Here is a 27,897-nt window from a genome sequence, read left to right as displayed (position 1 = left end):
ACAGTGAGCTTCCGTGTAGCGTATATTGATCATCCTGGCCCACAAGCATTCAAAAACTTGTATTTTTAAACCTCTGACATCTTTTCTTTTCTGTAGCCTCGCTTTTAAAGCTGAACAAACCTGTTTCCCTTCAGTGACTGAAGGCAGGGAATGTGAAGCCGAGCCATTTTTAAATTCCATTGTTATGAACAATTATAAGCAACGTGATTTGCACTGGCTGTTGTTCGAGCCGAGAGTCCCAGCGCGATTGCTTCTCTTTACTTAGCCTGAAATCTGCCGGAGCGTTTATTGCTCATCCACGTGGGTGACTAACAGCAAGGGCTTCGGCAAAGCACCGCGTACATCAGGAGCTGCACAAGCTTCCCCCACAGCGTGAACACCTCAGCTGTGACCTGCTGCGAGTACATAATTCCAGTCCTGATCTCCACACGAAGACTGACAAATTGTGGGGCTGCTTTGTGCTGTGAATAAGGATGAGCGGAGGGAGGGAGGAAGGGGAGGGAAGCAAACAAGATCTAATTCATGATGGAAAGAGGTTAAAACGTAGGAAAAGCTGATGGTTTCGATGTACTTAAGTCAACATCTAGTGAAAGCTGAGAACTCCTCTGGGAATCCAGAAGAATTTGTTTAAGTCCTATTATAAGAAAGATCGCCTAAGATTATAAATCCTCAAGTGTCTGCCCCTTACCTACTCTATTTTCATTCATGACCTGCTTAGGGTTTGAATCCAGATCCCCTTACGTGAATAAAGCTCCAAAGACTCAGCTTATATAAAGACAGTGAATTTTTTCTAGGAGCACAGGGCAAACACACCCAGACTTTCACGTTGACAAGGCCTTACACTTAAATCTTTCCTTAAAGGGCAAAGCACAATGAAAACAGAAAAGAATCATCAAAAATGTAGCCAAGGAGGACTAGCACTGTGAGTCACCTCACTTATGCACCCTTTCTGCCATAAATAATGCATAGGTCCCGGTCTCATTTACATTTGTAGCCAAGGCTTGCATCTACGTGGAGCGTACAGGCTGCAGGATAACACCTGTACCCACACACGTCCTGAGACATTTTCTGTATGAGGCAACCTGAGACAGCACAAGCAACCTGCACTTCTTCACGTATTTGCAAAACCTAAGGCAAAACTACGTTATCATCAGTCTGTACCTGCTTCTAGGACAGGGAGGAAAAAGGGAGATGGCTATCGATGCTGACCTAAAAATTTACATGTGTATAAGCTTATGAAGAAAGGTAGTGTGTGAAAGGGGCCAGTGGAGTGACCATCCCTTTGTTCAGTGTAAATGTCCCTTTCTTGACTGTGAATCAAGGCAGGGGAATCAATTGCTGAAGAACCCAAACCTGCCTGAACCCAAGGATAGCCCACCTTGGCCAAGAGTTTCCCTTGGGGCTGATAAAGCAGGAGCGGAGAGGTAGGGCATTGACCGGTAGTGCTGTGTGTGAGAACGAGAGGAGAAAATCCCAGAGAAAAGGCAGAGCAAATAACCTGAGCAAGAGCTGGGAGGGAAGCCTAGAGCCCAGCTCTTGCGGTCAGTACTGCTCTGAGCAGTAAGCAAGGAACCTCTGGTTGTGGGGAGGGGAGTAGGACTCCCTTTGTAAATAACTCCACATATCCAAACTACCTTTTCCCACCAGTTTTCTCTTAGCAAGCAACCCACAGTGCTCAGTGACAAACAGCTCAGTAGGGAAAGGGGTAATGTCACCTCTGTTTTTGTCTTCCACAACTGCACTGCAAAAATGTGTCTTAAAAATGAGCTTGGCCTTCCTTGTCTGAAGAGAAGGATGCAAGCCATGCAAAAATCAGCTGCAGTAGAAATCTGCGTGAAACAGGAGCTCAAGTCCTTCACGATGATAACTTTACTTACACCAACACAAGGATTTTGGAAAGCCTGGGTAACAGGTGGAGAATACAAACACCACTTGCAGAAGACAAACCACTGAAACACAACACACATTTCCCACCAAAAGAAAAAGCCCTGCTGAGATAGTTGTACATTTGTTCAAGAGACTGTGTTTAATTCCAAGAATAATTAGGATTTGCCCACAGCCCAAGTGGGTATAAATAGCAACTAAAACCTGCTGGTGTCTTTTGCCCATCAGTTGGACCATGAACTGTTTGGCAAAAGGGACTCTTTGTGATACTAACAAGTCATCTGATCAACCACAGCATATCAGCACTGACTCATGCAAGCTGCAAAGGGGTTTTAAATGCCAGGGAGAGCTGGTCTTTTGTATTCTGGCAGCTCCTCATCGCTGCTTTATACCACTCGCTCTCAAATGAAGTCTGGAATAAATGAAGAAAAAAAAAAGTATGAAAAAAAAAGTAAAAATGTCAGGCACTTTGCAGTGTTTAGTGCTCCCCTGGAGCTTAATTATGTGGGAACTGTGATATGCAGTCTGTCAGCTGGAAGGTGGCAGACCCCCATGGCACAGTTTGAAGGGTGTGTTGCGAAATGCTGCTGGTTTGCTCCAGACCTACAGATACCTACAGCATGGCATGCCCCGTGCAAACGGCAGATTCCCACAGTCACGTGCGGGTTCCTCAAGTTTCTCACCTGTGGTGTCTGCAGCAGTGTGCTCCTGGATTCGGTTCCAAGCATCCCCATGCACGCTGTAGTTTGATTCTCCAGCTAGCAGAACGGCACATAAATATTTCCATCTTCACCAAATAAACAAACTCACTCCTGTTAGTTTCCTGCTGCTCCATAACTCTAAACCACATGCAGGGCTCAGTGATTGGCACCATAAGCTTACAAATTTTCAGTCTCTAAGTCAGCACTATTGCCATGGGAGATGGTACATTGCCCCCTAGGAATGTGATAAACAGCTCTTCACCATAATTCTGAAATGAGGCACTGCAAAGACCATCTTGCAGTATGTATTTTCAAATGTATTGCATAATTTTCCCTGATTTTATATTTGAGATCATGAGTATTGGAATCATTCATTTCTAAGGCTCTCTCTTGTGTTGGTGCCTAGTTGCCAAAAAGAAAGAAAACTACATAAAATTTCCTGCCTCTGTTTTTATTTTCCACTCACAAACATTTACTCCATTCTCAGTATTAACAAGGAACATTTTCTTCTACTACATGCAGGAGATGCCTTTATAATCTTGTCACATCCTGATGTTAGTAGCATATGGTATTGAAAATATTCCCACTGCTTAGAAGAGGGAGCTGATACAAATATTTCAAGCAACAGTTTGGTAATTCTGGGTCTGATCCCACAGTGCACCAATATTTTTTTTCACACTTTTACACCTAAATATATAATGAAGATGCCTTCATGAAACTTCATAAAGGATGGGTTAGACCACAGACTTTTGGGGATTTTCAAGAAATATATTAGTAGATATTCTATCCAGCCATTAAGAAAACATTTTATCTCAAACATTGTGTGCATAAGACAGAGTCTGGTTCTTTCTTCTTCCTTTTACAAGGTAGAGGGGAGCAAATCCTCAGCTTCTTGTGGTACCATGAAATAAAGATCTATGCTCTACATGAGGAAAATTGGCCTGTCGTGCATTACAGCAACTGAAATACAGACTGTCCTTTGTAGAACCTAGATATACTTCTTGCCCTGGCTGCCCTGTATGTTGAAATATGACAATACAGAAGACAAGGATGAGAAATTGAAGGGGCATGCTTTTAAGAATAAGGCCAGAAGGCAGGACTTCTCAAGGATTTACTGGAGTCAAAAGACAGTGCTGGGCAGAGGGCAGCAGGGTCAGTCCTCCAAAAGTACTGGGCAGCAAGAGGTATCAGCTATGGTCAAAGAGGGGCATGATCACAGCTCTGAAGGAATACATGGAGTTCAATGACTCTCTGCTACGGAGAAACTATTTCTTATCTGCTCCTTCAAAAGGATGCTCTAAGTGTCTCTGGGCAGTGTAATGCCATCCCCGCTCTCTTTTCCCTGAAGATGACTGAATTGCCACTGGGAAATGGTTTAGCTACTGGTATCCAGTTAGATTTTCATGGAGGGGGGAACAGAGGAGACAACTGGGTGATTTTATGGCATGCTGCTAAGGTGGTTTACCGGGACCTCCATGTAGCCCCCTCTATCCTCCTGCTTTCTACGTGATAGATGGTAGGTTTCTTCTCCCTCCTTCACAGTCTATCCTTTTGTCTATCCTTCCCAGCACTTGTCTAGCTACAGCTTCTTACTGTAACAGCTCACCACTGCCTCATCTCTGCCTACTTATTTTTGCAATGCAGCTGGGAAGGGTAATCGCACTCACATGTGACAGGAGGAGTGTGAACTCATCTCAGGAGCACAGGCAATTTTGTGGCTAAGCAGGGAGCTGAATGAGGATTTCCAAGACCACGGTGACATCCTAACTTACTGGCTACCACTTTAAACCATGCTTCTTTAGCACTGAAAGCTAGAGGGATTTCAAGCTGAACTGCATGCCATTATATTTACACAATATGTGCCATCCTGTAGCAGTCATCCTTCCCCTCCTTCCTCCTGAAATCAGAAGGTTTTTCTCAAAGGGGCAAGCATACAGACATGTACTTAATCCAACCTGACTGCTAAAGCCTTGTGCAAAACAACACATGTGAGAATGAAAAAAGGGATGCTCAGCTTGCTCCGAAACTTATTTACAACATAGCAGCAGCTGAAGAACACAGTTACAGCATGAAGAAAAAGCAACCCAGGATGTTCTCTTGGAAAACCTCAGGGTAAAAATTAAGGCAGGGCAGGTGAATTGAGAGATGCATATGCTTAGCACATTTCCTTCTTGCCTCGGTAATGCTGTACTCTGAATGCAGCGGCATGCACTGCTTCCAGTCTTTAACTATCTAGTCTAACGTGATCATTAAGCATATTCTGTGGAAAATACAAACGTGAGAAATATACCATGACATCCTATAGATAAAGGACCTACAGGAAAAACAGAGGGCAAATCCAAGAGCAATCAGACAAGAAACAGGCTGCATAAAACACAGCTGATATAGCACAGAACTCAGAAAGAGGTGATAGAACTGCTTTAAGAAAACAAAAAAAAAAAATAAAAAAAGAAGAAAAGGAAAAAAAACCAACCTCCTTCCCCTACATGCTACCAGATTTATGATTTCTGTTCTTGAAATCTAGGGCAGTCAGAACAACCAAATTTTGATACTTCCTTAGGTCTATCTAGACCAGATGTAATCTAGTTCTTAGATGAAAAATCTGCCAGGGAAGGGAATAACAAATGCACAAATATGATTGTTAACAAAATCCTTCGCAGGGCAAGTTGACCTGCTATGTTATTGTGAAAGGAAACAAAGCAATGGCAACACCAACATAATCTGTATTCAAAGAGAATAGTACGCACAAGGATACCACAGGAACTTGGGATAAGCCATATCAATCTTTCTGTCTCTACTTTTGTTCCTAAAGCATTTTGTTTGGCTTTACTTTTGGCACAAATAGCATTATCTTCTGTCTGCTAATTACACTTGCAAAGAATCATGGATTTTAGGTTTCACTTAGATGTACCTCTGACTGGGAAATCATATTGTTACAGTCTTGCTATCCAGCAGGAGTTTTCAGTTGCACGACAATATTGCAAAACTCGTTGTGGTGTTTTTAAAATCTGATGTATCTAAACACTGACCAAGCAGTGAAAATAGCAGTGAAAATTTAGTAAAAGGCACACAGACAAGTAAGAAAGCAATAGACTAGCTAACGTTTCACATTAGGCATCTGAAGTTAATACCCTAAAAAAAAAAGCCTCATTTGGATGCATAGATATTATCTTTATAACATTCTTAACCATAGTTTCCATGAGTGGTGTGCGGCCTCAGAAAACTCCAGAGGTTACTGCTTCTCAGCTGCAAAGTAAGCAACAGCTAGAGTGACAGAATCAAATCGTGGAGATTTCCTGGGGCTTTCTCTCCTATTTTCACAGTCTCTCTCTGCTGTATTAATCACAACAGTTAGGACAAATTTCCTATTTCCATCATATGGATCATGGTGACATACCTCAAGGAAGTGTAGAGCAGCTAGAGAAAGCTAGGTCAATGTGGTCACCCTGATAAAATAAGGTGTTTCTTCTGGAACAGTGTTTTGGAAAACTGCTGTAAACTATGCCAAAATTAGGAAGTGGAAACATCAAACACAGATTACCTGGGTGCCTACTCTAAAAGCAGCTTCTACTTGAGCTTTAAGGATGTTGCACTTCATATGATCAGGTACAGAGGAAGGTGACACAGGGGCATGAAGAGTCTTTTCAGGTACCTTTTTCTCTTCACCCTGTATTTTATGTAAAAGACAAGCACAGTGAAATATATTAGATGGATATGTTAACAAGATGGCCAAAGGTCAGACTTCTACGTGTAATAACTTGATTCACCAATACCGGATAAAAGTTAGATGTTAATACCCTGATAAATACATTGCACAATAAAAATTCTCAAAACATTTAATGACTTGATATTTTTATCAAGACACAAAAAAAAAAAAAAAAAGCCATCAGAGAGGTCTGAGCAACAGAAGCAAGAAACTGGTGCACAGTGCTAAGAAATACGGAAAAAGCTCAGCCAGGCTCTGGAGTGGTTGCCAAACCTGTGATCATGCTGAGGAAGCAAAGCACTGTCTTCAAAACATCCCAGGCAGGTAGAAGTGGGAAAGTTTCACAGCACTAAATTATGGTGAACATCGCTTTCTTACACCCCTCTAAGAATGTAGAGGGGCTTTGCAAATTTAACCAGAGGGATTTGATCTCCGCTTAATTGCAAGCCATGCAAAATCTCCTTTATCAAAACCAGAAAAACCCAGGAAGTTTAAACATTGCTGCTGCTGCTGCTGCTTCCGCTTGTTGTCAACCCCTTGCCTACTCAGTGATCTGGATCAGAAATCTAAAGCCTCGGGACAGCTAGCTTAGTGACCTGTTCAAACATGACCTAAAGGTTTTGTGCCTTGAACAAACAATATCCAGCAGAAATGCCAGCATGAATAAACTTTCCATGCAGAAAAGAAAAAAAAAAAAAAGAGAAAAGAAAAGGACAATGTAATACTAATGCATTAACAAACAGGGCATGGATGAGACCAGGCTTGTAAATGCAAACTTTTAACCTATCAAACTGTTGTTTCTCATGTATTTTTAGAGAAGAATTGAACAATGGCATAACAGTCATTGCTAACTTTCTTCTTCCTTCTGGAAATGAGACCTGACTTACAACCGAATGACGGCTTAGGTTATGCATTCATCTTCCTCTTGCATCTCCGCAAAGAGTGAGTGGTTGTATACGCCTGGACAGAATAGACATATAAAGCTGTCATTCAGATCTCACTGTGCTTCCTGCTAACCTGTCCAGCTGGAACAGGTACAAGGCATCAGTAAACCAGGTTCAGAGTACCCTTGAGGTTAACCTCTAGCAAAGTAGTTCAAGACAGAACTGGCACATTTTTACCTATTAATTTGCCATATGATTAGCCCTTAAACTTCAAAACCTGTCTTCTTCATCCTTCCTTCTGCACTCCCCTATGGCTATCCACTGGCTGAGGGTAACTAAAATCTTTCTGACCCTTCTCTCAGGTCTGGGAACAATCACAGACAAAAAGGGGGACACTTTCTGCAAGTTGAGAAAATCACAACTGGAATTATATTGCCTGAGACTATTCTGCAAACACTACAAGGGGAAGAGACAGATCTCTGCAGAACTCTGTTGAGACTGCAAGATATTTCTTCCATGTTCGCAAAGTTGGTCCAGCAGGCTCCTGCATCCAAAATGTCATAGCTGCCAGGTATGATTTTGAACAACTTTCTGCTAAACAATTGACCATCCTGAGATTTTTTTTCCTCTTTATTCTTTTTTTCTGTAATAATTCTTATACGTTTATTTGCCAAGCCACATTTACTATTTTTAATGGAAGATATTTTTGGACATTTCATTCTCTCCACATTCTTCGTAAGGGAAAAAGAAAATACTTAAAATGAAAAGTGACAGCTTCTGGCTGGAGCAACTTATGGAACTGTAGCCATCTATTTAGTCTTGTATATAACTACAGTTCTGGCAAGCATCTGAAAAAGAAAAAAAAAAGACGTATTCGTCAGGTGGTTTTTTGGGGGCTACTGATGAAGCTAGGAAGTGGAGATAACCAAAAGGAAAAAAAATGATCTGTAAAGAAAGCACAACCTTTCCTCAAGGAACAGCCTTTTAGCCGCAGTGCATTCCTCTACTCTTTAAAAGAGCTGTCATTATTGTCAGCTTTTAATAGCTTTGATTTCTAACAGCAGAAAGAATAATGCACTAAGCAACGACATTTCCAAAGGCAATGCAAAATCCCACCTCTGTTTTAACATTGGATACTAATTAAATAGCATTTCAGCCAAGCAAGATTAAGCAACTGTATTTCACTAGCTAAATCAAGACAACAGATGCTTGTTTAGGACACTAACTTGTTTCGTAACTTTAAAAGCTCGCAAGTTCTGTCACCTGTCCATATGAATATTTTTCAGTCCTTATGTTCTTCTCCTGCCCGATTTCCCCACACTGACCAAGAGAAAGACAAAAGCCCTCAGGGCTGCCCTGAAGCTGGGAATCCCCCAAAGGTCCAAACCTCCTGCTGTTCTCAAGATCACATCAGACTATTTCACGTAGTTGAGTCTGTCACCACGTGGGGTCTGATGCATGAGTCTCACACTGAGATTCTCATAACAGGAGAGGTTCAAATGCTTGGTGGAAAATGGAAAGGAATGGAAAACCTTGCTGGAAAATGGAAAGGTGCTGCCACCACAGGAGGTTACAGACTTTTAAGAAACCACTTCTGGGCACTCGGTTCTGCATCAGCCCTTGTTTGGGTCAGCCTACAAGGGTTTCAACCTTCAAGCAAGCAAAACTTGCTTTGCTTGCACCCTGCCAGGAGCAGCAGCAGCTCTGGTGACTGATCACATGTGAAGAGCAGACACTGCTGCAGTCAGCTGCTTGGCCTCGTCCTGCTCCCTGGATGCTGAGCCAGCAGCCCAAGGCCGCCGCCTCTCCTTGCCCCCCAAGGAAATGTGACTTCATGCAAATGCCACATGGGGCTTGGGACTGCTCGACCTGACCCAGATCTCCTCTAGCTTCTGAACTTATCTGAAAAGGCAAACGCTTCTTTGCGTAACAGAGTTTCTGCCACAGTGCAGCACACCTGAATTATCACTGAATTCAGCTCTCACGCAGCTGATTAGCTCGGACTATTAAACATACATTTGCAATGGCACCAAAGATCCAGACTTAAGGTGAACTCCAATCACAGCATAAAGTAGTATCTCATTACTTCAGCATTTCTAAGCACCTATAGAAGTTCCTATTGTTCCTTAATGTCGCTAATCTATACATATAACCCTGTTCCTCTCCTAACTCAACTCCTGAAGTGTAATTGTCATCAAGAAGGAACAAAAAAATTCATAATTACACAAAACCACACAGTACCTTCTACAGTTCATTTTGCTAGTTCATCAGAATATCAAAGATCTAAAACCTGACTACATTATGGAGTCTCTATACACTACTGCTGCAAGAATGAGAGCTGTAATGTACTTTATTTTGCCATGGAATAAAGAAATCTCATGTTTCCAGAATTCTTATTGCCTGCAATGATGAGTAAAGCACACAGACAGCAGCTGGGTATTCAGATGTTGTACCAGGTTGGCAGGTATTAAAGTTTTATTTTCATTTATAAAGTAAGATCACTCAGTGAGGAAGTCATTAGAAGACTAAACACAGCATAATGTTAATGAAACTTCCAATTTTATCATTTTTTTTATTACATATTTCTGAAAAATCTGAGATGCTGGTTTCAAGTGACTATCTGAGAGTCAAACTTACATTTGAAATAAATAATCTTCTTGCTTAAAATTGCAATCTAAAGTCATCCTAAAAGGTTTAGAATATAGAAAAAAAAAGTCCATATCAAGTTAAGATACCTGACAACACTCCAATTTTCCAACTCCAGTTCCGCTGGTGCTATAAAATAGCAATGTGTCATATCACTTTCACCACTAAAGCAGAACTTTACTTTTTCCAGAGAGGGAAAACACTGGAGAATTGCATTTAAATGGGTTTGACAGAAGTAGGATGAATAAGCTCGTATATACATATGTACATAGAAGACTAGATGCCTTTTTTTCTTTTTTTATAATTGAGGTCTTAAATTTGCTTTACTCTTCCCAAATATTTACTTTAAATTCAATTACATTCACTGATACTAGAAATGAAGGCAGATTTGTACAGTGTTAGATAATGATGACACTAGCTTTGGTTTGCAATGCTAACTGAATATTAAGTGCGCATACAGAATACTAAAATAGTTGCATGAAACACAGCAATACCATTCTTGTACTGAACATTTCCATTCCCTCTGTTCTGAAAGGTTCATGCTTTGCTCCACATCAAACTTTTTACCAAGAGCAAGAATCATGATCTTTTGTCTCTGCCAATTTATCAATGCTCACTTCTTAGCCAAACAGTGGATTTAATGTGTATTAAACCCACTGGTTGGAGACTTGTGAAGAATCAATGAATCACCTACACCTTTTAACATGCACGAAAATCTAATCATGAAAATCACCTCCTTCTCACTAGGTGATTTATATAAAAATTTCCATGTGATAACTAACAATTATGAACAAACATCATTGTGGTAAGACCTGTATGATTATGTGTTATTTTTATTTGAGATAAAGTCTGCAAGCAGAAGCTGCATTTTTTTATTAGAACCATATATTTGGAAAAAGAAACAAACCAACAAAAATCATCTTTAAGCTGTCAGATACACTAGACCTTCTCCAGGTCAACTGTCATTTGGTCTAATGAAAGATACAACTCCCAAAAAATCTTGTCTTGCTTATATCCTTTGACTCCTGGTATCACATGTATTTTATAAAATGCTGTTGCTCAGTGTTATTAGACTTTGCCTCTGTCACTGCCAGGCTTTATGACAGTCTTCCTGGGCTACAGTAGCCATCTTTCCCAGAGTACATCCTCTCTGACCTATGTCGTAAAGAGAAGAGTCAGTGGGCCACAAGTTTTGAACGGTGTGCAAGGCCTCAGTATTGAGGCTTGTCAGGCTTCCTCTGTCCGGACCTTTCTTGACCTGCCTGCAGCTTTGTTTTACTACACCTAGCTGTAGCGACAATCATTTTATATAGACAACAGTAAGACAAGCAGTCATTCATTGTAGAAAGAGATATTTATGGCTACTGTAATGATGGAGTATAAAGCAATACAGGCCTGGTATGGCAACAGAGGCCTTGCGAGGTGGAGGCACAGGACGTGGTGAGGAGGAGTGCAGGCATGGGATGGTAACAGAAGGGGCGCAGGCTGGCACAGGAGACCCCCTGGTTATAAACAACCCACCAATGGCCAGTTAAAGAAATGCAGACCTGGAGCTGGACAAAACTGGGTTTAGGGGTAATGAAGAGAACAGAGACAAAGTAGCTAACACGTGTAAAAGCTACCATATACAGTAAATTTGGATGCAATGTGAAGCTGCAGATCAGTGAAGAAAGAGCAAGGTGTAAAAGTGCGTTAGCAAAAACACAACAAAGGCCCCAAGCAGATCCTAGAACGAGGAAGAAACCATCAGCACGGAACATCTCATCAACATGAATATCTCATCCCTCCTGCTGAAGTACTTACCACAGCACCCCTTCTCCCCCCTAACAGCATGAAGCCTCTGACTTTGGGACTCAGAGGCACAGAGGATGGGTGAGCGTAACACCAGTGAAAGGAGTAGAAACAATTTGAACTGTATCATAATTCTCTTTTTTTTTTTTTCTGAAATAAATATATCTGGACTAATAATGATTAAGGTCCAAATATTTCAGAAATCCTAACTATACATATTTGGCTTTATATTATATATATATGTCTATACACACATACACACACGTGGAGCAGAGAGGACAGGAGAACATATATTCCAAGAAAAGGCCTGCAAAAAAAAGAAAATCGGAAATACATTCACAGCTGCAACACTTAAGTCTATCTCTTCTGGAGGTTAAGAAGTCCACCAGTACCAAAGGGCATGAGACGCATGTTGAAATCGACTTTTATCATTTAGTAGGTGGACAGACACGTCCACTGTACCAAACAGCTCTGGAAAAGAGATTGGACACATCCATTCATCATTCCCATGAGATGGAGTTTGCTGTAGCGGACAATCAAATTAATTAACTGCTGAATCTAATTTACCCAATTTCTTGTTAATTCTCCTCTGGGTGGATTATTAGGCCTGACAAATTCCAGCCCCAAAGCACTTTGCTTGAAAAAATAATAATTAGCAATAGGAAGAGAGGGAATGAAAGTTGAGACTCCACAATAGATGTGGAAACCATTGCTTTATTTTCAGAAATAGAGCAAATGAAGCAGCTTTGTAAGTGCTTCTTGTGCACTGGTGCACCAAAACCAGTGCACTGGTTTTGTTTAAGCATAATATCTCAGGGGACACAAAAGTGGGGAATAAACAGGACTTAGCAGAACAGAAATCATCGGCGTGGTGCAGGAGATCTGTTACAGCTTCATTTTTTGCCAGACACTAGACACAGTGAGCACTCATTAAAACTTGTTTGCTGCTGGACTCAGTAGCTAGTTAACTACCACAACCAAAGCAGCTTTATGAAGGCCACACTCTCAGCTGAAAAAACGTGCCACAGTTCGAGGACTGCTGTTCAATCCTGTCTAACTTGCCCTGCTGCCATTGTGCTGGGTGATGCTCAATGGCATTTCAGCTCAGGTAACCCAACATTTACAGCAAACCCCTCTTTCATTGCAGATGCCAGCTGCTGAGGCTGCTCAACACTCTGCTCAGAGACCCGTGGTTTGTTTGTTTTAGCTTTATAAGCTCTGTGTACACATTTCACTAGGATTGAGGTCAGAAAGTGGTGCTTGAAGAAGAAACCACAAGTGAGGGGCCAAAAGAATTCAGAATTATTTGTTGGTCACAACAACCCACTGCCTGTAACATGAGGGCTTAGTTGCTAGCTGGTGCTTTCCAGTGGTGAATCTTGGTACATTTCAAGAGCACATACAACTTTCAGATGGCTCAGAACAGCAATTTTCATAAATTTTGAGGGACAAGCCTCCTTTGCATAGTCTGGCTCTATCCAGACTCAGCTGAAGGTACCCCACAGCACGGGCACAGTGGATTTTGCCTCACATGGATACAAGGAGCCACTGATCTGGTGTCCTCTGGTCTCTGGTAGAAGCAGCAGGACATGGGTGTTTTGCCACCCCAGCAATAGTCCACTTATGAAACACCCACTAACATCAGGTTCCAGGGGAGTTAATACAAACTCTTTGTGTAGAGAAGCAACTTTTTTTTTTTTTAATCACTTTAAGTGTTGTTATATTTTTACAGCTCTGGGCTGCCTAGATGACTAACTGTTCACAACCAAATTAAAACTACATCAAACATTGTAGCAACAGCTTCTGAAATTTTAAAAGGCAAAGAAGGAAGTTCTAAATCTAAAAACCAAACCTCAGTCACATGAGGAGATGGTGAGAGGTGATTAAAAAGCAAGACAGTTACAGATTAATGTTGACTTGAATTGAAGGTGAAAAGCAGCAGCTTCTGAATATGGAGTGATAAGGGGGCTCCCTGACATATATATGTAAAAATATATATGTATATTCTATACCTTGTTCATGCTGACATGCAGGGCTGGCCATGGTCCAACTACCTTCATGCTCTCCGTTTCTATTTTCTTCAGATGAGAAGTTTCATCATAAAGAAGGGGAAGTCCTGAGCTCAATTCTAAAAAGATGCCCAAAAGAAAGAAAGAAGGAAAGAAAGAAGGAAAGAAAGAAAAGAAGGTAAAACAGTCTGAAGGGAGGCTACAGAAGAACAGCAGAGCAAATCACTCAATCACATTTGAAGAGACAGTGATCAGCAAACCATCTTCCCTGTAAGAACATCCAAAATGTTTCTTAATTATGCCTGTTGGGTCATTTTTCCTTGTTCTATTTAGCAAACGATTCCTCCCCTTGCCCCTTCTCTCCCATCCCTGTGCTTCAGCAGGGCTTTTGCCAGCTTAGGGCTAGATGTTTCTTTCCCCCACTCCCTTATATTCTAAAACTCAGTTGACACCAGAGGGATTATTTATGCAGCCAAGGTGCCACTCTCAGAACATGTGATGTGTAAAGAGATCAGAGTATAGCTTTTGGCTCCTCTCAGACATCTTTATTTATATGCCAGCCTTTTTAAGACTCTTGTCAGGAATTTGCTATGCTTTGTCAACAGAGATTTTGAGCACACCACTGACACAGAAAGACAAGGTAAAGTATTTTTGAGACAGTCTTGAAAGGTCTCTGCCAACGTCTTAGGGATGGTGTGGCATACATATGTATATTTGCAAATATTCTGAGAAAAATGAGCTTCATTACATGATAATTTAATGAATCCTTGCTGCCTCCTGCATTTCTTTTTTCCACAGATTCTAAGTGATAATAGTTGGAAACAATTTGGTAGTCTCTGGAGTCTGATTCAAAGACCACTGAAATCAACAAAAATTTTGCACTGCCTGCAGTTTTGTTTGGATCAGGTTCTTAAGCTGTCCTAAGAATATTAAATATTGCTCACTCAAGATCTAATTCTACAGCTGTTTAAATATACATTAAGGCCTTTGCTGACTAGAGACAAACTGCTAATGCCAGCTTACAGGGATATAAGCAAAAAGCTGTTTTTGGCATTGGTGAAATATAATCAGAGGTAATAATATCCTAGAAGGGGTTTCGGTATCAGCATTGACCTCCCATTGGTGGTCTCTCATCACAAGCTGGTGATGGCAGAGTTCAGCATTCATAGATGGTTCCTTCTATAGATATGAGACTGTGAACCTGCTCAGTGGTACCAGGGAATAAATTACCCCAGCCATAAGACTGTAGTCCCAAAGACAAGACACAGTGATGATTTTTTTTTAAAGAAACAGACATTCTATTTCCTGTCAAAAAGGAATATAGAGGGGGGAAAAATGCATTATTTGAATTATTCAAATGCCGTGATTTAAAACTGACTTGTTAGATTTTTGTTGTTGTTGCTTGAAGGGAGAGCTTCAGAAACCAAGCTATTTTAGCCTTTTGACTCAACTTTGCAAACAAAGATATTAAAAAAAAATGCAAAAAGTTGAAGTCCTAAAAAAAAAAGGCATACATTTACTGAGTCAGCATTAAGACTTGGCAAACACAGGCTTTCATTTCAAGAAAGGATCTGGCAGCATTATTTTTTTTCAAAGCACTATTCCAGCCTGAAACTCAGGCTGTATTTGTATTAAACCATTCTCTGCTCAGGGTTACACAAGGAATTTTGCATCAAGCAGGTCAGGAATAAAAGATGTCTTTTTTTTTTTTTTTTAAGTGATAACCTGCAAGCTCAGCCTAGATTCTGAGAGGCAAGCTGGGCCCCTTCTTTCCATTTGTCATTTTCTGCCATAAAAATTCTGCAAGCTATATGACATGCTTGTTGGCAGCTGTTTTCTGCAATAGCCCCAGCTGCTGCTGGTGGGTCTGTTCATGTGCACATGGTAATCCATGTACAATGTCGCTGTGCTGATTAGGCTTAGGGAGCAGCGCTGGCACTGCAATGCTATCTGCTGCTGAACACAGTGGTCTCGGTGACTGAAAATACATGGGGGAAAATCTGCTGCATGAAAAGATATGATCTGTGTATGCTAGCTTTAAGGTGATGGGCAGCACTGAAAATACAACAATTAGGCTGAATGCATGAAAACATCTGCTGATCCACCTTCATGAACACACGTCAGATTTATTTCACCTGATTTCATTTCTTCCAGTAATCGAAGTAGACAAATAACTTGGAATGTGAAAAACCAGGCAGATCTGGCCTGGGTTTGTTTTCTGTAAGTCTCATGCAGCAGTATTTAAAAAGAACCGTGGCTGGGCATACTGTGATTTTCACCTCTCCTTCCCAGAGTCCCATGAATTGGCACTGGAATTTTATCAGAGCATATGTAAGTGGAGGAAATGGAGGCATCTACTCCCTCTCTCGACCACATGCCAGGTACCAGCAGGTGGGTCACTCCAAGTTCCACTTCGCATTCATTTAAAATCACCTCTAAGCTCAGAGATGGGTCCCGCCTGTAGGAACTGGAGTAAGTAACAAAATGCCTGTGGTCCCTTGGAAAACCAATAGGTAGCCAAGCTGACGTGCACAACCTCACCCCTGCCAACCTCACTGGGAGGTTTCCATCTGGATAGCGTATTGTCCACACGGACCTTTTGGCTTTCCAGGCATGTCCACTTGAGATATTTCGGTCACAAGCACCCTCTTCTTGAAACTGGACTCAGGCTGGTGACCCTGTACTGCCTAGAAACACTTTCCCAGCAGGGACCCTTTCCTCCAGCCTCCATCCAGACACTGACACCTGCCCCCATGCTGCCACAGTCCTTATCCAGACCCCTGACAGCACCTCCTTTCCTGGATGTTTCTGGTCCCACACTGCCACACGTGTGGTCCCAGAGAACTGGCTGACAGCCAGGGTGCTGGAGGTCAGCCTCCAAAGGGCACCCAGGGGTGCCACCACAAGCTGCAAAGGAGTGGCTTTGACCCAGGGTTTCCAGGGAGGTGGTCCCATCCACTACAGCACCACCCTAAAAGCACAAGCAACAGCCCAAGCATTCCTGCTCTCAATGTGGGCTAGCCTTTTGGGGGGAATTAGCTTTGTGTGCTGGGGGACCATGCCATGGGCTGCCTCTGGAGCTGGAGCCAGGCCCTGCTGCAGCCTTGCTGGGGCAGGGGCTGGTGGCCCGGTTGGCGACATGCGGCCCTGGGCCTGAGCCATGGGGTTGCTCCAGGGGACGGGGCAATGGGGCCTGCAGTGCCCTCAGGGCCTTGGCCCTCAGCAGCACCACTGCTGGCTCTGGCTGTATTTCCACTGGCACACTTCACATCTAATTTGGGAAAGGAAAACAGAGGCTGGCACGGTGCTGTGGGAAGGCTGACAGCCTGGATGCAGCCTTCTGGCCCAGCTTCGCCAAGCAGTCAGCACCCTCTTCCCGCTGGCAGCCCCACTGCCAGCACCACCGCTGCATTTTCCCTTCTGTAGATAAGCTGATGTGGAGCATTCAGTACATTAAGAATTGAGGAGCACAGCAGATCTCCTGGAGATTGCTCCTAAGAGAGTAGATCCATCTAAGGCCCCAGCAAGCAATTTATATTGCTGCTCAGGACCACTTCTTTGAACATCTAGAGCATCTTACATTTTGTTTCTTGTACTTCCCTCCTAAAAACTGTCACCTCCTTTGCCTTGGAAAAGAAAATTAAACAAATGGTTTCTGGGTTTCTGAAACAAAGTCTGATCAAAGTGTCTGTGCCTGTAGATGCGTGGGCATTGCTGCTGAGGAGGGACAACCTGCAGTCAAGGGCACACAACACCATCCATGACGAGATCCTTGTTTCGGGCTTCAGGTTTCCCTAACAGATGCCTTTCTCGTGGTGATTTACAACTAAAAAGGCAAAAAAATGGACAAAGGAAAAATTTAGCATCCCCCTGAGGTAAGGAAAATAATATATCACACTTGTTTTGTCCATCTTCAGAAATTCTTACACAGTTCCAGCATCTCATGCACTGCAGAGTGCAGAGATTATAAATTTGGAGAGCAAGAAACAGGATTGCTCAATGGCAGGGATGTTTCTCTTCCAGTTTCCGTGTAAACCTACAAACATCTGACCAAGCTATGTACCTTTAAAAAGTCTGTACATGTTCAGCAGCAGAGACGTACGCCCAAACTCCCCAAGGCTGTAGCAGAAATAAGCAGGTTTTCTCTCCTCTTCTATTTCTACATACCAAGGATATCGCCACAGAGCAAGCAAATGTACTCCAGTGGTGGCAGGTGGGGCAGAGCGGGAATTGTCACCATTACTGCCAGCTAACGTGGTGCCAACCACTGGGACTGAAAATAGCACAGCAAAGCAAGCCCTTCCTATGCAGCACAGAGAAAAACACCGTCTACTCAAAAGGGAAGAGCACCAGCACTGTAGAAGACAGTAAGCCTCTAGGGACGAAAAAGAGTGCTTCTGATAGACACTTCCATACGTCTTTTAGCCAATCTAAACCAGTTCTTGTAACATAGCTTCTCAGGTATTTCTGAGTTTCTGTTCTTTGAACTGAGCCCTGACATTTGGGGGAGCATTTTTGCCATGCTTATTAAAATCCATGGAGTCTGCAGAAGTTTTCTTAAAGAGTCCAGAGAGTCTGTTGCACTGGACTGGACTCCAGCCTCAGTGTGATTTTTCTTCAGCTACTCCTCCTTCATAGCTGTGGACACCGGTACCAAAACAGAGAGCAAGATGGTGTTTGTCCAGTGCTTCAAAATTTCTGCTGCTTCTGCCCAGACATGAAAGCAAGAGCCAGATCCAAACACAGGCTGAAGGCCAGCTGGGCAGATCAGCAAAAGACAACGGCAGACAAGGATAGGTTTTTGATATTATACAAATAATAGTAACAATGAAAAAATAGCCTGTGCCAAGAAGCTAGAGACTCAGTATCTGTGACTAATTGGGTATTTGTTCAGCTGTGGAACACCACTCTACCAAATCCCACAATCCCATAGCCAAGCCAGGAAACTGTAAAATCTTGTCTCATTTGCACATACTACCAAACTAGAAAATAATAACAGGAAGTATATTCTTCAAGGAAAAAAGAAAGAAAAAAGAAGAAAAAAAGAAAAAAAAATTATGATGTTTTCCTTTCCTTTCCTTCCTTGCCAGAGACAAATACGAAACCAGCCCAGTTATTGATATGACATTCACTGCAGTAGACTTACTATTTGGATTTGGAACTCCAGAAACAATTTCTTTGCTGTCAGGAGCAAGGGCGCCGTAATTAGAGTGGTGGTGGTGATGACGGTGGTGGTGGTGGTGCCTTGCAGGTATTTTTGCGCTATATGGTGTTCCACCATTCTCCTCAATGTTGAACTGATGTAGATCACTGTTGTTCAAGGGATAGCTACAAAATAAATTCAGTTCAAATTAGAGTGGGAAACAGTAGGATAAACTGTACTTTTGGAAAGAGTGCAAACTTCCTTGGGAAAAAATGCATTTTTTTGTAAATAATTTTTTTAATGAGGCATATCCCAAATCTTTACACTTTTCTGTTAACAGGAGAGTCACAGGGTGAGGAAAAAGGATGCCTTTGCTTGTTTGACATGACTTTAATATCAGAATTCTCTTTGATTTTACACTCTGAGCAACTTCTGCTAAACTGTTACACTGAGTCAAATTCTAACTGACCTACAGAATGATTCTCAAAAACATCAAAATTTGTACTGCACGAATTTGCAGTTTCACCTGCAGTAGGAAAATGATCAGGCAACAAACAATAATTCCCTTAAAGTGAAACCATCAGAAGAGGAGACCAAGGAACAGTCCCAGAATAATTTCACATTCCTGAGAAAGCTCAGGACTCCAAAACAATGGTGCAAAGGCTCTATGAAAAATCTGTGAGCTGGGAAAAAATGGAGAAAGATCCCATTGGAAATAAAAGGTTTTTACAAGTATCAACATACAAAATAACAGTTAGTCAAAAAGGAATCATACCTCTGTTGGTAAATATATGTTTTTTTTATGTTTAGTTAGGAGATTGTGTTGTTGTATATCTACAATATATGGAGAAATGGAGACATTGAAATTTTAATTCATCTCTAACTCAGATGTGTCACATGATGCTATGGATTTTCTTCAATAGTTTTAACTGATGCTGTTTCAGTTTATTGTTTGACATGATAAGAGATATCTGGAAATATTTTCTCTCCATGTCAGCAACCAAAAAAGACTGACATAATTTTACATAGATACTGCAAATGACTTGAATGTGCTCTCCTCAATGGAATACTTAAAACGTTTATAATGTTTTAACTAATTATGTAGTATTGCATTAGACAGTAGATGCAGTAAATCAATTAATTAAAAATAAAATAAAAAATAAAAAAGAATTCCCTACTCATTTGCTAAAGAAATTATCTCTTCACCCACATGGGTTTTCAGTTTGCTCATATTACTAACAGTAGCTGAAAACCCGACAACATGGAATAAAGACAAACAGAATAATTAAAGGAGCAAGGAATAAATTGTACCTAGCTCCTTGCTACATATGTTCTCTGCAGATTAGTTACTGATTCAAAGCAAAATTAACCAGTCATGTGCACGTAAACACATCTGCATCATTTCCAGAGATATGCTGAAGCATGCAACTCAGTACATCATTAATAACCGCGGTCTTCTCAACAACAACTTCTGACAACATGAGATTTCTGACTGGGCAGTAATTGAGTAACACGTGTATGTGGGTTACTTTCTGAAAGCAGGGGGTGGGGAGGGGAATGCTTTGTTGATTAATCTTGGCAGGTTCCCGGCATGGAGCAAGGACTGCCAATACGGGCACTTCTGATGCATTATTTGCCTTAAGGAAACAATACAAATAGGGGTCAGATACACGGGGCACGGTTTTGGTGAGCTCGGATAATCCAGGACAGTCTTTTGAAACTGTGCTATATCTTCACTGTTATAATCAGATCAAGCAAGTGCCTACTGGGGAAAAATGGTACAGGCTAATCAGATTGCACACTAATTGTAACAGCTCATCTGCACTCTCCCTTCAAGCTCTTTGGATTGAAGTGACGTTTTTTGACTGAGAGGAGAGCTCCAGAGACACAAAATGCCACGTACTTGGGAGTTGCTTTCATCTCACCTGCTGGCAAGGTTGGTTTAGCAGATTTTTGACCCCTTTTCTTTTTTTCCCCAAAATGAATGAGATCACATCATATCCTTACATTGACTTCTCACATTGCCATGGGCTCATATAGTTTCCATGCTAAAATGTGAATGACCTGAGCAACTGAGCGAGCCAAAAGAGCTCTGGCATGATGCCGGGCTTGCACCAAGTTCTCCAGATGTATTTCTTGACTGTGCAGACAGAAGCACTCACACCACATAAAATGCAGGGTGACCATTATTTCAAAGAAATAATGAGCCCAGCAAAGCTGATGTTTGGGGTATGCACTGAAATCCTCAAGGGCAGTAAGTCACAAAGCTGCAGTCAGGATGCCAGCGCCCAGGCAATGCACTCTTAAGGACAGTCTCCTACCAAAACTGCTGGCCTGCCCAAAAGTCACCTGCGCTCTTCCAGGACTGGCAGCAACTGACAGATATCGAGGCAAACTCATCTTGGTGCTCAGTCCTCTCTTCTGATGGGTATGGGGCTGGGCAAGGAAGGCTTTCACACCCACACCCTCCTCCCCATCTAAGAGTTGTGCACAGAGTCACTGTTAGACTGGTGAGTTACTGCACAATCAAACAACAGTGCTTGCAGCAGCTTCAGAGCCAGGCTACCAGAGAAGCTGACAGTATCCAAACAAAGATATAATGAGCAGTCTAAATCCCTATTCTTTGTACTCTGTACTGTTTAATTTAGGAGCATATTGTGTGCATCTTGGTGCAGTTTCTACAAGATGGCATTGTTGGCATCATCATGGAATCATTTTGCAGTGGTGTCACATCTATTTTCACTAAGTTTACTGTTCTCCCACTGTCTTAAATCTAGATTCTTGAGACTTGTTACCTCAACGCATCTTTCTGCCATTAACTTTTTTTGTTGCTTGTTTCTGTCTGGTTTATCTGAATGCATAACATGCACATATGTCCTTCCCAACCCATTGATGCAAATAAATCACTAATTTCTTTCAGTCAGCTTTCTGATCATATTCCATGCCCTCCAGACTTTCATACTTGCTCCCCGGACATTAAGTAATGCTCTCAAACTACGTGCAATTGTGGGCAAGTATTGATTTTCATCTTTTCTCTTGTGTGTGTCTTTTGGCCCTCCTAGTATACCAATGTTTCACTTCTGCTTTACCTTTTAGTTGTCAATAGGCTGTTCTGCAGGTTTCCTGTTTTATTTACCTGTCTAGTTTTCTCACCAAGCTCCAGCTGCTTCCTATATTACCAAGTCCTGTCCTTCAAAGAAGAAGAGGCAGGGCCCTAATTCTCTAAAGGAGGAAAACATTTTTTCCTTCTCCATCCAGCAATCTGGCAAAGCACTCAGCCTGGGGCAGCCGAACCTTCCAAAAAGACAGTCAAAGTCCAGACACTTGGTATTGCCTTTGGCCTCAAACTTCCTCAATCACTTTCTTCTGACCAAAAAGGCAGCCTATTGAGGAACACGGCAAACAGCATACATCTTCCAATTACTTTTTCCATTTTTTTTTGAATTTTATTTTCATTAGTAGCCCTCTATCCCAATTTTACAGTCCTCATCCTTTGCTTTAAAAGATATTTTGAGAGGACATTCTTACACCTCCTGTGCTTCTCCTGCTGCCTTACTGAACCATGCCTGTAGTGTACAACTCACAGGCATAACCAAGTTAGGGGGTCATAGAAAAATGGGGAATAGAAAGTTATTCAGAAAGAATTCAGAAGACAGAATTCTTCCCCTTTCCCCCCAAAGGTGGACTAAGCAGGCCTGTTACCCCAGCTGACTGGCTGAACTGAATCTTAAAATATTTCACTAGCAGACACTCCACGACCCCCCTGTACAACCTATTTCAGTGTCTCTTCATGCTTGCACTTACTTTCCCCATTTAACCTAAGTCACCTTTGCTGCAGTTTAGGCCTGTTATTTCTTCCCCTGCGCATCACAGGTACAGCGAGCAGGTTATTCCCTGCCACAAAAACCTGTCTTTCTGAAAACCGTTTTTCACATCTCCCTTAGGAGTTCGAAACCCTGAATTCTTCAATTGCTCCTCACACACCACATTTTCTACAGCTCTGACGGTCCTTCCCACCCGGCTCTGCACAGCCCCCCCTGCTGAGATGCGGTGCCTTCCAGTCGGGGCTCTACAACACAGTGCAAAGAGTAAAGGTTGCCTCCCATGTCCCATGGGGCCTATTTCTGTTTATGCACTGCAACATGACATTTGCTTTTTCCTAAATAGCCTGGGACTGTTGACTCACGTTCAACTTCTGATCCTCAAGAACACCAAATCCTTTCCAAAATCAGCCAGGTTTCTACGCCTCCCCAAACTGGGCTGTGAAGTGAGTTACTCCGAACTAAGAGGTTTCATTCCTCCCCAGCTGCGTCCTAAATTTCCACATGCACTAAGATCATAACCCATTCTGGACTCATCCATGACAGCACCTCCCATTTTGGTGTAACCTGTGACAGATATATCTCTAGATATGTATATATATATATATATATTTAAATAATTGCCTTTCCAAGCCATGCTTCCAGCTCATACCCTCCTTCTGCAGAACATAACCATGCAGAGCTGCATAAACATCTTTCGCCTGCATCCCTGAGCAGGCCTGCACCCTCTCCATGTCCTCTTCCTGTAAGCATCTCCTGCCTGTCTGAAGACACACTTGGAGAGCAAATGGCAAGGCTTTCTTCTCTCCCCTCCTTGCAGAGGCTGCTGGAGCAACAGCAGAGAGCAGGCTCACACCACTGTGCCCTTCAGCTGCCCCTGCCTTGACTCCAGACCCGCCCTGCAATAGCTGAGCAGAGGTTTAAGAAAATCCCAGGCTTCTACATACGGGCGTGACTCTTGTTAAATAACCTTCAACAAATACCACACCCACCTCTGTCCCTTGCTTTGAACACCTCTACTGCACAAAACCACTGCAATTTTCTAGTATTTAAAAATCCTCAAATTTTACATAAAAAAATATCTCCACAACTTTCTCAGTCCTGCCCTATCCACAGCTCGAGCAAGCCTGATGGTGATTTCTGCAGCTTCAAGCTGCTCAAATCCATGCTGCAGGCTTCGTACTGAATGTGTTGGGAGGCTCCCCCCCCACGCTTCTCCCCTGATAGGCGACATTTCACCCATCGCCATATCGCAACAATACCTTCAACATCCAAACGGGCTTCAGATGTGCTCCCAAATGGCAGTCAGGGGGATCATTAATGTGCACGTTGACGTGTGTGTTCATTAATGTATTTATTAATGTGTGTGTATTAATGTGTGGAGGAGAGACTCCCAGAAGTCTAACAAAAGCAGTCAGTGCACATTCAGCACAGCAGCTGAGGGGATGAGAATTAGCAGCTAGGTTAAGCCAAACACTTTTTGGCTTTAGTCTTTGCATTTTGAGGGGAGAGGGTGAAAAAAAGGAGACTTTGGGCTTATTCCCTGTCCATGCTTCAAAACGAATTCAGAACAAAATCAGTTAATTGTTAGCAAAACTCACTGCTAGAAGGACTAAAAGAAGGACTGCTTATAGAAGACAAAGGATGGAGTTTCACTTTTGCAGCCAAGGACTGGGACATATAGAAAAAATGCGTGTTTTTAAGTGAGGGACGACTGGGATGCCTACGAGCATACCTATATATATATTTATATATAATATATATATAATTTTTTCCTCAGCACTATGTAACCACGAACTCTTTGCCAGTCAAAAACTGACACCCTAAACCATGAGAAGTGTAACTGAAGCTGACAGCACTGTCACACTCCCGTGCTCTGCCCTGACACCACTGGATGACAGGAAAGCTGGCCCACGTGCATCCTTTAGGGAAGGCCTGGGAAGATGTGTTGCAGATTGCTCTCCCTGCTGCCAGAGAGGACCAGCAGTCCTCATCTATCCCTAGGGACACCACAGAAAGTCATTTATTTCTAGCATCATGTAAGCAGAATGGACAGACAGCATCTTTCTGCCAGCCAGACCAACCAGCCTTGGGAGGAAGGAGAAAATGGCCATGGGGAAGCGGGTGTTCAGAAACAGCAAGGAGAGGAGGGAAGTTTCTCCTGTAGGAGATAAAAGTTTAAGCAGCAGCTTCCTGCATTACTGAACTAAGAATTGAGATGCTCCTTGAAACAGGAGTAGATCCAGCTTCCAGTTAATCTGGAATTCTCTGCAAGAGGAGCAGAGCCTGCGGCAAAGCATGTTCCCATAAAATACCAAGAAACAAATCTCAACTCGACACATCCATTGTCCTCACAGATTTCACCTTATCTGCATAGAGATCATTAAAAAAAAAAATACTGCCTTGCAAAACTGTCATGCAAAATATGCCCACTGGGGAACTGAACTTGCTTTTCTTCATTTACAAATGGCTTTAATTAATGATAACGATAGCTAATGATATTTAATCACCTGTCAAAAAAAATAATTCATTGTCCCAGACGTCCTTGCAGATGAGAAGAACTCCAGAAAGCAGACAGAAGATTTCAAGGAGACGAAATCCCCCCCAAGTCAGTGCTGCCTTCCCCTGGTAGTCACGCACAGACAGCTTGGGAAACCAGCACACCGAGCCAGGTAACCACAGCAGCACAGGCACGGGGGAACCTCAGCCTCCGAGACAGCCTGCAGCTGATCTCACGGTGCTAACCCAGGCTACAGCCTTTCCTGCCGTATAAGCCATTAAATAACATGAGCAGCCATGGGATGTGACGGAAGAAACTGCTGGGTCTAACAGGTGAGAACATAAGCAGCTTCCGAATATTACAGAGTGTGCCCTGAAAGAGCGCTGAATTTCACAGGTAGTTAAGGGAGGGCTCTGTGAGAAATGGCCAAACTTCACAGGACACTGAAGGGATTAGGGACCTTTCAGTGAGAACAATCCTGCGAGGCCTGCATGGCCTAGAAAACTATCATTAATACCACATTAGGTCCAAATTGCCTAAGAAGCCTTGGGAAATTTGAGTAAAGGTACCTTTATACTCAGAAAACTGGAAGCAATGCAGGAAAAAAGCAGGAGTAACAGAGCAGACAAGGGAAGAAAACGGTGCGATTTGCATGCATCCGGGAAGAAGCAGTATGGGAAAAGAGAGAGAAGGGGAAGAAAAGGGACCAGCCACACGTAAGCAAGCTGCTGCTCAGTATGCTTGGCTGGCCAAGCCCTAACCACTGTAGTCTGGCCCATCTTAATTAACTGTGGCCGTGTTTTCCGTGGGATGTATGCATACAGGAGCGGCTGGCTGTGCTGTCCATGTTTCTGTGGTGCTCTTGGTGTCTGCAGGTACTGGTGAAGGCACTGCTCTCCTCTGCGGCCTGGCTGGCTGAGTAGGTATCCTGTGCACATACTTGCTTGGAAACTGGGAACTGCAGCAGTCTCACACCCAGCAGGTTAGGAAGGAGAAATTGCCTCAGCCTTAATGTCCATGGACTTGGCTCCCCTTAACGACAGCCTCCCATCTTACAAAATCTCCCACCTCTGTTCCTGCAAAGCTGAAATACTTTGGAAAAAAAACTGTTTTAAATGAGATTAATCAAACTTTCAAATTACTCAGATTTTGTATGTTTCCAATGCTGTACAAAGAAACATGGGGTCTCCTGAATGTGCAGTAACTTGCTGTAACTTTAAACTCTAGCAAGAACACTCCTGACACTATTGCCACACAGAAGACCTCAGTTTAGATGTTTGCCATTTTAACACGTTATCAGAACAGCTACTGAACAGGTACAACGTATAGCAAGCAATAACTCCTTATGAAGAGGTAAAAGCAACACAAAAACAATCACTCAGCACAGCAAGGGCATTCTCAGACTTGCAACCTACCCTATCTCCATTTTCATGCAACACTTGAGCAACTCATCTGAATTACAGCAAGAAAGTTTTCGTTTTGTCTTAAAAGCAATTTTCAGAGTATTTTTAAAGTTGGAAAATGAGAATAAGATAGAAAGACATTAAATACAACAGTAGAATTTGAAAACAGATAACAAATGAAGCCCTTCTGGGCTTAAAATTTTGACAAAGTCGTCCAGTTTTACTTCAAAGTTCCTTGAAGACTTGCTTTGGATCAGCCGTACTCATTGATCAGTGAGCTCCAAGTGCTGAAGGCACAGACACTGAAGTCTCAAAGCTCTCTTGCCTCTTTCCATCCTCATTGCTACGTGATTACTGTTTCTCCAGTGCCATCTAAATTGTGTGATGTTTTCTCCTTCCCTAAGGTTCTAAAAAATGCAGAAATTGATAAATAGTAGGCAAACCATCGTGATTATTAGCACAGATTGATATGGGCTTAGTGGAGAAAATAAAATCTTTATAAAAAAGTAGCTTATTATCTGGAGTTTCAATTGCATTAGATCAGTACTTCCTACTACTAACTAGGTGTGGCTACTTATTCCATTTAATTCAGGAGGCAGGAAGCGAAGGATGTTTTTCATCATCTCATTTAAAAATAGTGGTTTTTTTTTTTTTTTTTTTTTTTTAATAATCCTTCAACATATGACATGGTTAATCCAGAAGTTACAGGTTTCCCAACTGCTTCTACTTGAAACATCCGTTCTTGCTTAATTCAACACATCTTCAGTTTTTGACATTGTGAGCTGCAGTTTTTGTTGTTTGGTACTTTAAAGCTGAAGGTCATGCTATTACTACAGCAACAAGAAAAGACGACGAAGAAAGAAAAATACAAGCACATAAACTTAGAAGACTGGAAGTACAAAAAACAGAAGTGGGAAAGTAATTGTGGTGGCAATGGAAAACAGAAATCTAGGGGCATTTGCACTGCTTTTCCAATAGTCTTAGCTCAACTTTTATCTTACTTTTAAACTGGAAGATTCCTAAGGTCTCAGAAGGTCTGATGACTAAGAAGTATTCATGATGGCTGCCTGATAGAGAGAAAATGAACTGGACTTCATATGAGGAAATCAATTTGCTTTGTATTTGTTCATTGCATATGGACATGCAACAAGTCATGGAAGATAAAATGCTAACAAACCAAAAGTAGTCCCACAGAGCCAAGAGAAAGCCAAGAATTAACACTGGGGCTAAGATAACAGGCTGATGGAACATCCTGTCTCCGCCAATCTACCTTCTGTGCCAAGTCTATCTGAAAAAAAAAAAAATAAAGACACCATTTTTCCTAAAGATAGATAGGAGAATTGAAAGTTATATGCTGAAATTAAAAGCAGTATGAAAGTTGTTACAGAAGACGTGCCTGCATTTTCAAT

General features: G+C 42.2%; 1 protein-coding gene across 8 annotated transcripts in view; it reads right to left on the bottom strand.

The window, feature by feature from the left end:
- The window catches only part of EPB41L4B (erythrocyte membrane protein band 4.1 like 4B), a 175,358-nt gene that overhangs the window by 52,760 nt on the left and 94,701 nt on the right, over nucleotides 1-27,897 (bottom strand). For 6 of the 8 annotated variants that reach the window (XR_014579106.1, XM_083822764.1, XM_083822761.1 and 3 more), the window contains 4 exons: nucleotides 18,768-18,949; nucleotides 13,625-13,740; nucleotides 6,127-6,252; nucleotides 2,568-2,642 (listed from right to left, as the gene is read on the bottom strand). Coding sequence is in view for 7 of the 8 variants with exons in the window: in XM_083822764.1 (XP_083678890.1) it covers nucleotides 2,568-2,642; nucleotides 6,127-6,252; nucleotides 13,625-13,740; nucleotides 18,768-18,949 (499 nt within the window). In the remaining variant the exon portion in view is untranslated. The remainder of the gene's footprint in view (nucleotides 1-2,567; nucleotides 2,643-6,126; nucleotides 6,253-13,624; nucleotides 13,741-18,767; nucleotides 18,950-27,897) is intronic. The other 2 variants (XM_083822762.1, XM_083822767.1) reach the window with 1 other exon arrangement.

This window comes from Anser anser (genome assembly GCF_964211835.1).
Source record: "Anser anser genome assembly, chromosome: 2".
Classification (NCBI taxonomy): Eukaryota; Metazoa; Chordata; class Aves; order Anseriformes; family Anatidae; genus Anser; species Anser anser.
This window is presented reverse-complemented; position numbering and strand designations above follow the sequence as displayed.